Consider the following 14,594-nt stretch of genomic DNA (forward strand, 5'->3'; position numbering starts at 1 on the left):
GCCACCTAGCCGATCCCGCCCCGGCGGCGGGCCGGCCGTATGCTGCAGATGGTGAAGACCCTGGCCCAGTTCACCATCGCGCTGGAAGACATGCGCGAGCTGGGCCCTGCCGCTGCGGCCTCCGGGGAGCCTGGCGAGGGCAGCGGTGCTGACTCTGAGGAGCTTGAGGAGACTCAGGTACGGGGAGGGGGAGGGCAACCAGAACCTGGGAGCTGGCGTAGGACTTAGCCAGCCCACGAGCTGGGGAGGCAGGCATGGGCAGATGATGGTTCACAGAGCTGAGAACTAGGATCAGGGCCCCAGCTCCATGGCCAGTGGGCTTGTGGCACTGTGACCCACTATGCGATCAGGAAGGTTGAAGGTGAGGAGCCTTGGCAGGGAGTGGTGTGGTTGGTAAGGTGCTAACGGCAAGGCCCGGTGGCGCTCAGCTTATGGAGTGGTTCAGGATAGAAGCAGATTTGTTGCCAGGTATCTGCTGGGCCCCAGGCTGGACAGCAGGATAGTTTGTAGTGTCTCTCAGAGGCTTGCGGTTGTTCCTGGTGTGTGTGTGTGTGTGTGTGTGTGTGCGCGCACGCGCGCCCACGCTGGAGAGTAGCCACCTTTGCCAGGCCCTTGCCGTCCCCTCCTCCTGCTGGGTCTGCTGGGCTTTAGAGATGGTGCATTCTGGGTGGGAACTGTGGTGTCCCCGTTCCACACTCAGTAGGCGCCCAGCGGAGGAGGGGGAAACCACTCTGCTGTTGCTTGCCTTTGTGTGTTTCCTTGGGCCTGAACTCTGATTGTTCCACTCTTACAGCCCAGTGATGGCTGTATCACTGTCCTCTCCAGGTGCTGTGCCATGTTGTCTCTGGGCTGGAGCACCTGGTACTCGGCAGGGTGACTGGTCTGTTTTTTGTCTCAGTGCCTGGTATCTTGCCTATGGCCTCTTATCTGTGTATGTGTGTCTGCCTTTACTGTGCACATCAGAGTCTGTCTTTGGATTGGGATGGGCCTGGAAAAAAGCCCCCCCCACACATGCGCCCCATCTTCCTGCTGTATCCCTCCTGTCCTCAGTCTCTTGTTCCCACTTCAGGTCCTCATTTATTGACCTAAGGGATGGGGCCTTTGAGGGATGAGGAATTCTGGAGGGAGGCTGGGCCTACAGGGCTGTCCCACCCAGAACAGGTGGGCCTGCTGATCTGGTTGACATCTGCGTTGTCCTTCTGCTCCTGCAGTCTCTTCCTGCCCCGTGCGCTATTCCCGTGTCTGGGCACGTGCAGAAGGGGGCTCCCTGCAGTGACAGGGAGATGGCCTTGCTTTCTGTGCCTTTACATGACAGCTGAGTGACAGCCCAGTGTGCTTTGCAGCAGGGAGGAGGCTGGGAAAGGCAGGCGTTGCAGCATCAGCCTCCCTGTGCTACTCCAGCCCCCTCCCCGTGGCCATCAGTCCCAGGGCCAGCCCTGTCTCTCAGGAAACCTCCCTGACCATGACCCTCATTGTGCCCTGGGCTGGGCCTGGCCAGGAGAAAGGTGTAGGCAGGGAGTAGCTGAGGGGCCCAGCTCCAGCCTGGCCATCCTGCTGTCAGGAAGTACTCTGTGTGGTCTCACCAAGGTGGGATGAAAGTGGACAATGAGGGCCACTATGTGTTGATACTGCCCTGCTCCCCACTGCTGTGCTTTTGCAGTCCTGGGAATAAGGAAATGGAATTATGATTAATAATAATTCCATTTCGCGGAGGACAGTGTGGAAACAGACTGGTTAGGTGACCACAAAGGTCACACAGCCAGGGAGGGCAGAGCTGGGATCTTTTGTCTGACCCCCAGGCTAGGTAAAAACTTGGGGGCTGGGACCCTAAGAATCAGCATGAGGTGACTGAGGAAACGGTGGTCCTGGCTCTGCCAGTCACTGACCGTGACCTTGAGCTAGTCATGTCATCTCTCTGACTTGACTCATCTGTGCAGTGGTGATGACAGCACCTGTGTCATGGAGTTTTCGTCTGTGGCTAAAATGAGGCCACATCTGGGAGATGTAGAGGTGTCCCGGGGATGGGGAGCAGAGGTGGGCACCTGGCCTTTCCTTGGCAGCCACCCATGCTGTGTGCCTAGCGCATACCAACTCCTACTGGAAGCTGCCCTGGTTTTTTAAGGCCTCAGGACCATGGAGGAGAGATAGCTGTTGGGCACTGTGAGGCAGGCCCTGGTGAAGACATCAGAGCTCAGGGCTGGCAGGGGTAGGCAAGGCAGCCTGCTCCCTTCCCTCGGAAGGTGTCACTTACCTTACAACCACCAAATTCCTGGCAGGCAGCCCACTTTCTGAGTGTGCCTCATTTTAGGACACTGGGGGACAGGCCTGACCCCTAAGCCCCTGGATCAGAGAGAGGAGGACCTGAGATGAGTTTAGCACAGGTAGAAAGGTGTGCAGTAGGGCTGAACACCAAGACCACATTCTCAGCTGGCTTCCAGCAAAGCCTTCTCACAACACAGGGCTCCCCTGGCAGAGGTGGCACCCTGTCTCCTATGACATGTGGGTGCGGGGAGCTGAGTGACCTCCTGGGGACTCTACAGTTCAGATCCTCAGGATGGAGGTATCAGTGACTGCATCTCCTCTTCTCAGTTCTTAAAATGAGGAGAATGTCATCTGCTTCCCAAGGTGATCAGGAAGGTTAGATAACATATGAAGTATGATAAAAAAATATGATCAATGTTTAATTTTTTAAAAATGTATTACAGTAAAAAATACATTATAGGAAGAAAAGAGCTAAAGGTTTAGGAAAAGTGGGAAGGGTAGGAGAAAGGTAATAAGGGAAAAGAAAAAAATAATGAGAAAATGGAAATAAAATCTTTGTAAATGGGAGGGGAGGAGGGGGTGAAGGGAGGGCAGGGAAAAGCTGAAAAAATGAGAACCAAGACCTGTCATGTAAAGGTACAAGATCCCAATAATGAATGTTGTAACTGTACTGTATACCTAAATGTACCAATAAACTCAATTTAAAAATGCATTACAGTAAAAGACACGTTACCATGAATTTCCCTCAAAATGCTCTCCTTCACTCTGAGCACATTTATTCCATAGTTCTTGCCACTTTTCTGAAGCAGTTCTGGAAGTCCTCTTTCTTGTCTTTAGTTGTACAGTTAGTGTTAACTTAATGTCCTAAATTGATTAAAACAGCTACATTTTATGGTCATTTTGACTTTGGGGAAGATCTAGAAGTCTCATAGTGCCAGATCCAGTGAATAAGGTGGATGAGAACACACCGTCATGTTTTATGAACCTTCCTTTGCATTGTATGGCACTCAGAAGCAGCATACTCCTTATTTTTTATCACACCCTGTAAAGACACTCAGGAAAGAAGACTTCTAGCACTGCTTCAGAAACTGGTGAAATGATGGAATAAATGTGTTCAAAGGGGGAGTGTTTTGAAGGAGATTAATAGCAATGTCTTATTGTAATAATTTTTTAAAATTTAAATTTTAAAAAATTCACCATATTATATTTTGATCACCCTTTGTAAAATGCCTGGGATAGTGCCTGACATGTTGGAGGGCTCAGCAATCTTTTAAAAGAGAATTGGGACCCAGCCTTGTCTGACAGTGGCCAAAGCTTGGCACTGCCCAGCTATGTGACCTCCAGCACTGCCTTCACCTCTCTGGGCCACAGTGTCTTCATCCGTGGCAGGGGTCACCGTGCCTACTCTGCAGGATGGTGTGAAGCTCAGCCAGGTCTGGCATGTCCTCATGACACTGACCCAGAAGTTGGGGTTTTTCAGACGTGGTAGAGTTGGCAGCTGCAATGAGTGGTGGCCTGGAGGCATCTTCCTTTGCAAATGTGAGAGTTTACTGATTTTTATAAAAATCCTTTACAAGAGCCCATTAGGGGAGCCAAGAAGAGAAGCCAGAGGTCTCAGGTCTGCCCGCACCTGCAGCAGGGATGGAGGTGGGGTGTAAGAGTGGAACCTAACTCTGGAGAGGGGTATGTTTGAATACTGGGGGGTCATGCAGGGGGAGCACCTGAGTCAAGGCCTGGCAGAGTGGCATCCAGGATGCTTTAGGAGAATAGCAGGAGCCCTGGGGGAGGGCAGGCCTTGAAAGCCAAGGAGAGGGTATGAATGGGTTCTCTGGGCCTACAGGTGAGCCTGCATGTGCTGCAGGTAACAGGGTCCAAGGAGACAAGGCGCTGCTCACCCTCTGCTCCTGTCTCCACAGGACATGCGGAAGCACGTGACCATGACCCTCCTGGACACGGAGCAGTCGTATGTGGAGTCACTGCGCACCCTGATGCAGGTGAGACCCCCGTGCAGGCACCCGAGGGCAGCCACTCTGAGCCTAGGGGATAGTCAGACTGGGGCGAGCAAACCCATGTCTTGGTCCAGGGAACTGTGATCCTGGGACACACTGCTCCTCCATGGAGAACTCCCGACATGATGATCCCAGAGGAGGAGAAAGCTCCCTCCAAGGTAGGAGAGACTAGAGAGGGACCAGGCCAGGCCACCTCAGGGAGGAAGTCCCCACCTTATGGTCCTTTTCCATCCCACCAGAAGCCCTGGACCCAAGCTTCAGGTCTGCCCCTGCTCTGTTCTATTCATTGACCAGGAAAATGTTCCTTGAGGGGAATAGAGTACTGGGCACCTGCAGTGGCAGGCCCTGCTCCAGATGCAAGAAGCAGAGTGATGAGTAAGTGATGAGCCCCTGCCTTGGGAGCTCTCAGTCCTGGTGGGGACATTCCTGAATTGTGAGGCACTGCAGAAGCACAGGGTCAGCAAAGGCTCCTGGGAGGAGGTGCTGGCTTCTGCCAAGACCTGCCCTCTCAGCAGCAGGAATATCAGGTTCAGAGTGGCATAGGCGAGGGTCTGGTGCATTCACAGGTCCATGTGACCGGCATGGAGCATAAGGGGTTGGTTCCAGGGTGACACTGTGGGAACCAGAAGGGACCACACTGTGGGGGCCTGAACACCAGGAGGAGGGTTGGATTCACCAGGGCCCTGGAGAGTCAGAAAAGGTTTTTGAGCAGGGCAGGCTCCGTGCCTTATGAAACCTGTCTGTCTTTTGGGAAGGTGAGTGGCAGAAGAGGAGCTAGGGCCACTGAGATCAGACGAGGGCAGAAGCAGCAGAGGGAGCTGGGGCCAAACATTTAGGAGGTGAGATGACCAGGCCAGATATGGTAACTGGTGGGACTTGGGGGGCATTGTGGGGAAGCCCAAGGTTGTATCTGGGCTCTTGGCCTGGGAAAGGTGGGACTCAAGGGAAAAGCGTATCTGGGCAAGAGGGTGAGTTGAGGTTCAGACATGTGGGTTTTTCGAGCAGTCAAGAGCCTGGATACATGTGCTAAAGTGGGGCCTGCAATACAGTGGAGGATGAATTTGCTCAGCTGCCCGGGCAAGGGTAAAGGTGGAGCCCTGGAAACAACGGTAGTATGTCTTTCATCCATTCATCGCAGAAATGTGTGAGTCCCTTCTGGGTAGTGAACAGTGTCTGGGTGGGACATACATCTAGTTTGGCAGTGAGCATGAATGATAGGGCCTGGTTCCTGAAATTCATAGTCTATGGCCAGCAGTCACCAGCTAGATAGATCACACGTACTGACAAATGACGACACAGAAGTTCATGAGAATACATACGTGCAATGGATATTTCTCAGCCAGAAAAGGAGGGAAATTCTGACGTGCACTACAGCACTGATGAGCCCTGAGAACCCTGAGAACGTGATGCTGAGTGAAATAAGCCAGTCATAAAAGGACAAGTGCTGTAAGATTCCACTTATACAAGCTACCTGGAGTAGTGAAACTTAGAGACAGAAGATAAAATGATGCTGCCAGGTCCTGGGGAGGAGCAAGGAGGGAGTAGAGTTTAAATGAACGTGGAGTTCCAGTTTGGGTAGATGAATAGTTCTGGAGCTCGATGGTAGCTATGATTACACAACAGTGTGAACATACTGATGGATGCACTTAGAAATTGTTAAATATAAATTTTATATAAATTTTGCTACAAAGAAATAATGTTGCTTTTTTTTTTCAAGTTCATGGAGAGATAAAACACAGAATGGTGCCTGTCTTGCTGTGGATGGGGGGTTGTCAGAAAAGGCTCCTCTGGGGTCATGTGTCTAGTAGAGACCTGAGGGTAGGTAGGGTTTCAGCAGAGAGAGACCCTGGAAAACATGGTTCTAGGCAGAAGGTACAGCAAAGACCAGGAGGCTGGGGAAGCCTAGAGCAACCAGAGGTGGCCTGTGTGGCTGCTGGGAAGAAGGCATGACTTGCAGAGCCTGAGGGCTGCTGGGCAGGGACTGGGCTTTCCTGCAAGTATAAGGAGGCCACAGAAGGGGACCCCACCCAAATGTCGGGCAGGAAGAGTAGACACGCAAGGGTCCTGTGCCATCCTCTAGGTAAGGGTTGGAGGCAGTAGAGTCAGATGGCCAGAGTTTGAGTCACTTGCCTCCCACTGAGTGATCCTATCCACTGAGCTTTGGTTTTGCCTGTAAAATGTAGCTAATCCTACCTGTTTCCTGGTGCAAAGATTAAAAGGTGGTGTTGCCACTCATGCCAGCAGGGCAGAGGCAAGAGCAGTGGGGAGAACTGAGAGCAGGCAGGGCCTGGCATGTTTTCCCACCTTGGAATCTCAGGCCCAGAGCAGGGAGGCATGTTTGGAAGATGTGCAACAGCTGTAGATGGAGGCAGCCAAACCCAGCAGGAAGGTGACACCTGAACCTGGGCCTCTGGCATGGCAGGAGTGGGGAGCATGGTTCCAGCATTCAAACTTGTATGCACTGTGGATCAGTGGTGTGACCTGGTGCCTCTTCCTTGACCAGCCTGTGCCTTATCTGCCAGCTCTCCAGATTACAGAGAGATATGTGATTGATTCTGCATACTTCCAGGAATTCTGCGTGCATTTGTGTGTACATATGTACAGTTGTAATAAATTTTGTATTAACCTTGTGAGATAGATTATGATTCCCTCCTTTAGATGAGGATATGAAAGCTCAGAGGTTCAGTCTTGGGACAGGGTCATTGTCTAGTAAGTGGTGGTAGTTGACACTTGCTGAGTCCTAATCTATGCCAGGACTGTCCTGAGTGTTTTACATGAGATCATTCATATACCCTGACTCTAATCCCCATCTTACAGATGATGAACCTGAAACACAGTGAAGGGAAAAGCTTGTCAAAGGTCACAGTTAGGAAATGTGATAGCCTTGGCGGAAACCCTGCCAGTCTACACTGCCTGAAGCATAGTGGTATTCAAATGGAGTTTGGACTCCATAGCCCTGGTGCTGATTTCCAGTTATCACAGCCAATAAAACTGATTAGCATTGTATTTGCAGCCTAGGAGAGTTTGTGTGTGTGCGTGTGTGTGTGTGTGTGTGTATGTGTGTGTTTGTGTGTGTGTGTTTAGTTTATTAGTACATGTATGTAGTGCATAACATTTACATTCCTTGTGTGAAATTGATACGTGTACTTAAGATACATGTACTTAAGAGTTTAAAATGAAGAAGTGAAAAACTGAGATTCAACCTCAGTACTCCCAGCTAAGAAACTCCTTTCCCCTGAGCACTCTGACCAGCCCCCTTGTGGTACCCTGACACTTCTACTCTATTCATTCCTGGCATCCTGTGTGTAATCACTCACTTGCTGGGTGTGCTTGTCTTCTACCCACTGTATTCAGACGCAGCCCCACAGGTGCAGGGGTCTGAGCCCCAGGGCTGTGGCCTCACATGCAGTAGCTGCTCAGCAGGCATTTATTGATTAAACATTGTGTTAGCTGAGCAGGATCTCTATGGGCTTCTCTGTCTCTGTTTACTCTTTCCTCCCACTGTATGCCCGCCTCTCTGTGGGGTGTGGCACCCGGTGGTGAGTGGCATTAGCTTCTCCTTGGAGGCCCCAGACCCTGCCCCAGTCATGGTGCAGGCTCACATAGGCCTGAGAGTCCCAAGAGGAGGCGGCAAGCCCGTCTCTTCACCGTCCCCCTGGGCCTTTTTAAAATCCCCAGTCAGGCAAGAAGATTCTGTGGAGCTTGATTTTCTCGAGTTTGTTTTACAAAACAAGTCAGATTTTTAAAATAATATTTAGTATAAATGTTATTGCAACATCCCATATGCTTTTTCAAATAACAAACATCTTTTCTTTGGCCTGTAGTTACAGTGTGGGCCAGTAGAGGGCAACCTCTCCATACGAGTCTCAGCCACCAAGCTGGGCAATTTGTGCTCAGGTACACCGTTGACTGCAAATTTGTGGTGGAAAACAGAAATTTTAGTCACTGACTGATCAGTAGATCTGAAACTTGTTCAAACAGTGTTTAGATAATGTCACTGCAAACATCCAGTAACTTCCTAGGGGTCTTTCATGCCCCCAGCCTCTGACATCTTCTCAACGGTGTCACCTCTTACCCTGAAATTTCACACACAATTGATTCTAATAACACATGGTCATCACATTTCAACATCTCTGAAGCCCCAGTTCATCTTCTAATTAGTGGCAAATCCTAATTTAATTAACAACAAGATTTTTTCTTTAAGATAAATAAAATGCTGGCTCTGTCAGGGCAGGGAATTTGTCTTTTTGTTCACTTGATGCCTCTCAGTTCCTACAACAGTACCAGGAACAATAGCAAGTGCTCAACAAATATTTGCTGGGTTAGTTTGGAGAGGTCTCCCAAGGAACTCCCCCTTCTTGCTTTCCCCATTCCAAGCTCTGTTCATGCATCCAGCAAACCTTTCCTGAGCCCCTTTACATCCATCTTATGCCAGGCCCTGGGCTGAGCCAGAGGTAGGTGGGGGGTTAGGGCTTCCCATTGGCTCTGGAGCCTCTAGTGTAATGAAGGAGATACAGAAGTGAGGGCAAGAGCAGGCCCCAGTGATTCCCTGTGTACTCACCCAGGGATTGTGCAGGTGGGGCAAGGGCGCCATCTCTATGGGAAGGCACATTGACCCTATGGGTCCCCCAGGGCTATATGCAGCCACTGAAGCAGCCAGAGAACTCCTTGCTGTGTGACCCATCACTGGTGGATGAGATCTTTGACCAGATCCCTGAGCTTCTGGAGCACCACGAGCAGTTCCTGGAGCAGGTGCGGCACTGTGTGCAGACCTGGCATGCCCAGCAGAAGGTGGGATCCCTGCTTGTCCAGTCGGTGAGTGCCCCACATACTGTCTGACTTCTTACCCTACTTGCCCAAGACACTTGACTCCGACCTCAGTCTGACCTGAACCCTGGGTATTGCCCAGCCCTGGTATGGACTCTGGTCCCAGCCAGACATTGGCATAGATCGTGGACCAAACTCCAGCGGCTGTTACTGACTTGACCCTAGTCCTGACCCTCAGCTGCTGCTGACACCAACCCCAGTGTCACATGGATACTGGTGCTGTCCTGTTTTAACATGAACCTCAACTACTGCCCTGAACCTGGACATGATTTGATATAGACCCTGGCCTCATTCTGACCAGCTCTTTTCTCCACCAATGATTTTAATAATCACAGCTAACACTCTCTGGCACTTACATAGTGTGCATTATTTTAAATACATTATGTGTTCCACCTACCCATGAGAGCTGGGCATGGTAGTGCATGCCTGTTATTCCAGCACTCTGGGAGGCTGAGAGGCAAAAGGTTTGAAAGTTGGAGGCCAGCCTGGGCAACCAAATGACTTAGACCTTTTCTCAAAATAAAAAGAGCTGGGGATGCAGGTCCGTGTGAAGGCCCTGGGTTCAATCCCTAGTACTGGGGGAAGCAAAAGACCCCTGTGAAAAAGATATAGTTGTTGCCCTGATTTTAAAATTGATGGCTGAAAAGCTGGGCGTGGTGGTGCACACCTGTAATCCCAGAACTCAAAAGGCTGAAACAGGAGGATCACTGTGAGTTCAAGGCCAGCCTGAAAGGCATAGCAAGACCCTATTTCAAAAAAATGAATAAATAAATAAGTAAATTGATGGCTGATGCAGAGAGAGATGAGTAACCTGATCAGATTCACAAATCATGAGTGGCAGAGGAGTTTGCTCCAAGGAAGCTGGCTCCAGGCCCCAGCTCTCCTGTGTTGCATGGTCCTCTCACCACAGGTTAGACTGCCCCCTGAGTTTTTCAAGGTCCTGCAGTAGTGACTCAGAACTCAGAAAGAGCTGCAAAAGCAAAACTAATAGAAAATTCAATTAAGTGTTGGTAAACATGCCTTCTTCAGCCGGGCGTGGTGGTGCACGCCTATAATCCCAGCACTAAGGAGGCTGAGGCAGGAGGATCACTGTGAGTTCGAGACCAGCCTGGGTTACATAGTGAGTTCCAGGTCACTCTCAACTACATAGTGAGACCCTGTCTCAAAAAAACAAACATGCCATCTTCTTCCCCTGTTAAATTTAGTATGTATTTATAAGAATTTAATTACATTTGATAAACTTTGTCACATTTTGTTGTTTTGCCAGAGTCCCAAGAATGCATGAGGATGACTGATAAATCATAGCCAAATGCATATTAAACGGTTACTCAAAGCAACATAATTTCAAAAGCAAAATTATAGAAATCCTTCCAAAAGTTTTACAAGTAAAAAAGAAAAATCTTACCTATTTTGAGAAGTGAGTGTGTTTTAATGTGTTTGCTGTGATGTGGAATGGGGTCTTGAACCTAAAAAGGTCTTATAATTTCTTGCCAACCTGGAAGCTGATGTGACCAAGGCTCTGCCCTCTCTTGTCCAGAGGCAGGGACTCAGAGCCCCAGAGAGCTAGAGATACACTAAAGGTCTATTAGCCTGGCCATGATGCAACTGGGATAGGACTCTAGGTGTCCTCTCACAGCCAGGGCTTCTGACCAAGAACATCACATTTAGCCTCCCATCAGCCAGCCAACAGGTGCCCTGAGCCTAGCTGGCTATGCAGGCTGGGAAAGGAGCACTTCCATCCTTGGAGAGGGAGAACTTGTCCTGGGGCATCAGGAGAAGCCAGGGGCTGGGTGAACATCAGTCAGCGCCCCCGTCAGAGCAAGCGCTTCCTGGGAGAGGCAGACCTGGAGCTTGGCCCCGAGAGTGGTAGCATTCAGGCTGGTAACTGCATTCCTGGTGAAAGTAAGTAGATGAGCAAAGGCCAAGTGTCTGGAATGAGTCTGTTCATTGTGAGGACAGCGAGGAGGGCCCTGCCTGCTGGATTGGGTATCGTCTGAGGCCTGGGAACAGAGAGGTCCAGTTGGGAGTGAGAGAACCAGGTCTGAGCTCAGAGGACACGTCCTGGCCTGCAGATGCATGCTCGTGCACAAACCTGCACAGATAAGGTATACCTGTATATACATGTGTGTGCACACACGAGGGCGCATGCTGTGTGAGAGAGCTGCTGTTGCGCTGACAAAACATCTGAGAAAAGGAAAGTTTATTCTGGCTCATGGTTTCAGAAGCTTCAGTCTGTGGTCAGCAGGCCTGCGGGGAGACGGAACATCAGAAAGGCATGGTTGAGGATGCTGCTTCCCTCATAGTAGCCAGGAAGCTACCAAAGTGGTGGGAGGGCTGAGCTGAGGGCTTCCTCCTTCCACCTTTATTCCTCCTGGTCCCCCACCCTCTTGCATGGTGCTGCCCACACTCGGGGGCGGGGAGGTCTCCCTCATCAGTTCACTGTCCCATCTACCATTGGTCTCTGGAGACCCCCTCACAGACAAACCCAGGTGTGCCATACTAATCTCCCAGGCTTCTCTCAATCCAGTGAAGCTCACGATGTAGATTAACCATTGTGGATATCTAATCACAGGGTCATACATAAAACACATACATACTTAGAGGCACAAGGCACAGAAGCACATGCCTGGTACCAGTAAGACTGCATCATTTCTAGTTGTAAGGAAAAGATGTTCACTCAGAAGCTAGGACAATGTGAGGTGGATGAAGGATGCCCTGAGGGTCCCCAACCTGCCTTTTTACCCACAGTTCTCCAAGGATGTCCTGGTAAACATCTATTCTGCTTATATTGATAACTTCCTCAATGCAAAGGATGCTGTGCGTGTGGCTAAGGAGACAAGGCCTGCCTTTCTCAAGTTCCTGGAGGTATGTGGGCTAGGCCATGGGGTAGAGGCAACCCTCACTCCGGGCCAGCTTTGAGAGCCCCAGGAGCTCCCAGACAGAGCGCCGTGGCCCTAGCCTTGGGTCAGCCTGTGCCCTTGGGGTGAGCTGGAGGGGCTTGACAGGAACCTGTCTCTGGATATACCCTCTTTGACATGTCATTTCCCACATGGGTCCAATTCATCCTGCTTTGGGTTTCAGCAAAGCATGCGGGAAAACAAGGAGAAACAGGCTCTTTCGGACCTCATGATCAAGCCTGTGCAGCGGATTCCACGATATGAGCTCCTGGTGAAGGTGGGTGTAGGCTCTAGAGACATGGGGGGATATAGGAGACCCTGAGGCCCCCTCCTGGATGAGCTCGGCATCAGGATCTCCAGGGGTCAGGTAGGAGAGGAAGTCCTCCCTAGTGTCTACCCTGCAGCAATCAGTTGGGCTCCAGGGACAGTTAAGCACACAGGTCTGGCCACTGTTCCCACCTCAGGACCTCCTGAAGCACACCCCTGAAGACCATCCAGACCATCCTTTGCTGCTGGATGCACAGCGGAACATCAAGCAGGTGGCTGAACGAATCAACAAGGGCGTGCGGAGTGCCGAGGAGGCAGAGAGGCATGCCCGAGTGCTGCAGGAGATCGAAGCTCACATCGAGGGCATGGAAGATGTGTGTGGCCCCTCCCACTGTCCTCCCAGTTTCTGTGTCTGCATCTGTCACTTGGAATTGTGTCTGTGTCCTCCTGCCCATGTGTCCTTGGCCTGACGGCGCAGTACTGGGCGGGTCCATGGGTCTGGACCCTGCAGTGGGGCTGAGGGGTCACTGGGGTTCGTGGAATGGACAAGTATTAGGAACCACCTTAAGACACTGAGTCCTTTCTGCCCCACAGCTCCAGGCCCCCCTGCGGCGGTTCCTGAGGCAGGAGATGGTCACTGAAGTGGTAAGAAGTATCTGTTTTCTGCCCACCTGTCCCTACCTCCCTCTTAGTTCCTTCTTTTTGCACCTACCACTCTGGGTCTTCCTGCTCTTCCACTCCAGCAGGAGCCTGGTTGAGGCCAAACTCTGTTCCAACACTCTGGACAGCCAGGGCAAGTCCTCTCCCCTACCCTGGGCCTTGCTATCCCCTTGTGGCAAGTGGGTATGGGCTTCTGGACTCTGCACCCAGTCTGAGTCCCTCCTCGGGCCCCACAGAAGGCCATCGGTGGCAAAAAGGATCGGTCCCTCTTCCTGTTCACGGACCTCATCATCTGTACCACCCTGAAGCGGAAGTCAGGCTCCCTGAGGCGCAGCTCCATGAGCCTGTGAGTAGTCAAGGCAGGCCTGGGGATATGGGCAAAAGGAGCAGTTGTCCTATTCTGGGCCCTGTTTTCATCTACTCTGGACAAAGCACCCCACTGGCTCCCCACAGGTACACAGCTGCCAGTGTCATCGACACAGCCAGCAAGTACAAGATGCTATGGAAGCTGCCATTAGAGGATGCAGACATCATCAAAGGTAGGGCTCGCCAGGACTTGCTGAGGTTCTGGACAGTCAAGCTGTCTGTCCATCTGCTTTTGGGCCTCACTTTTCCATCTGGTTTGAAGGGCTGGTGTGAGGGACTTGGTTCATACCCATAGCCAGAATAGTGTGTCGTGCAGGTTACCTTCTCACTGGGTGGGACGTGGGATGGCAGGTGGGCTGGGCAGGGGTGGAAAGAGAGCATACTGTAATCAGCCATTGATTCCTCTGTACAAGCTCATTTGAGCACCTCATATTAGATGATTTTGCACCATTCTGGCTCAGTGGTTTTGTACCCAGGGAACAGAGTACAAGTGAAGGGCTGACTGGAGGGACCCAGGTCATATGAGGCTGAGTTTGTCAGGAGCTGAGGCGCCCTCAAGGAGGTGTTCCTCCTGCTATCTCTTGTTTCCTCCTTTGCTGAGTCAGACCCATATGAGTCTTACTGTTCATAGTTTTCTCTGCTTCCTGGTAGCCCAGTGATAAGTCTCAGACTGTCTCCAAGCCCACCTGAAAGCTGCCCCCAGGTGAACCAGACTGTCTCCACAAGGCCCTATATAGGAATTCGGGCTGCAAGTGATGATTATTGGTTCGCCTTGTCTCTTGTCACTGGACAAGAGGCTACTTTCAGGTCAGGTGCCCACTCTTGGTGCAATCAGCTGTGGCCAGGAGTAAGGCAGTTATGTGGAAGAAAACATAGCTGCTCAGAAAGTGAGTGAAGTCAGGTAAGATCGTTTCTCTCAAAAGGAGTGGGAGATTGTTATAGTCTATGTGGGCTACTATAACAAAAATACCATAGACTATGTAATTTAAAATGAGCAGGAAATTATTGTTCACAATGCCAGAGGCTGGGACATCCAAGATCAAGATGCCAGTCTGGTGAAGGGGCTGTTCTTCATATGTGCCCTAACTTGGCAAAAAGGGCAAATAAGTTCTCTTTAAAAGGGCACTAATCTCATTCATGAGGGCACCATCCTTATGACCGTTCACCTCCCTAAGGCCCAACCTCATACCAACACACCAGGGATTAGACTTCAGCATACGAATTTTGAAGAGACGCAAATTTAAAACCATGGCAGAGATATTCCAATCCTTGACTTGTCTGGTCTGTACTTCTTCTATCAGCACCC

At 50.8% G+C, this 14,594-nt stretch overlaps 1 protein-coding gene across 1 annotated transcript in view; it reads left to right on the forward strand.

Moving 5' to 3' along the window:
• Arhgef17 (Rho guanine nucleotide exchange factor 17) overlaps positions 1-14,594 on the forward strand; it is a gene marked incomplete at its 5' end in the record, with an annotated part of 57,389 nt that overhangs the window by 31,938 nt on the left and 10,857 nt on the right. The window contains 8 exons of the mRNA XM_010603342.2: positions 4,179-4,256; positions 8,904-9,086; positions 11,847-11,963; positions 12,180-12,272; positions 12,460-12,636; positions 12,857-12,907; positions 13,159-13,268; positions 13,376-13,461. Coding sequence (XP_010601644.1) covers positions 4,179-4,256; positions 8,904-9,086; positions 11,847-11,963; positions 12,180-12,272; positions 12,460-12,636; positions 12,857-12,907; positions 13,159-13,268; positions 13,376-13,461 — 895 coding nt within the window. The remainder of the gene's footprint in view (positions 1-4,178; positions 4,257-8,903; positions 9,087-11,846; positions 11,964-12,179; positions 12,273-12,459; positions 12,637-12,856; positions 12,908-13,158; positions 13,269-13,375; positions 13,462-14,594) is intronic.

Source organism: Fukomys damarensis, unplaced genomic scaffold (assembly GCF_012274545.1).
Source record: "Fukomys damarensis isolate Sample0158 unplaced genomic scaffold, DMR_v1.0_HiC HiC_scaffold_16, whole genome shotgun sequence".
Taxonomy (NCBI): domain Eukaryota; kingdom Metazoa; phylum Chordata; class Mammalia; order Rodentia; family Bathyergidae; genus Fukomys; species Fukomys damarensis.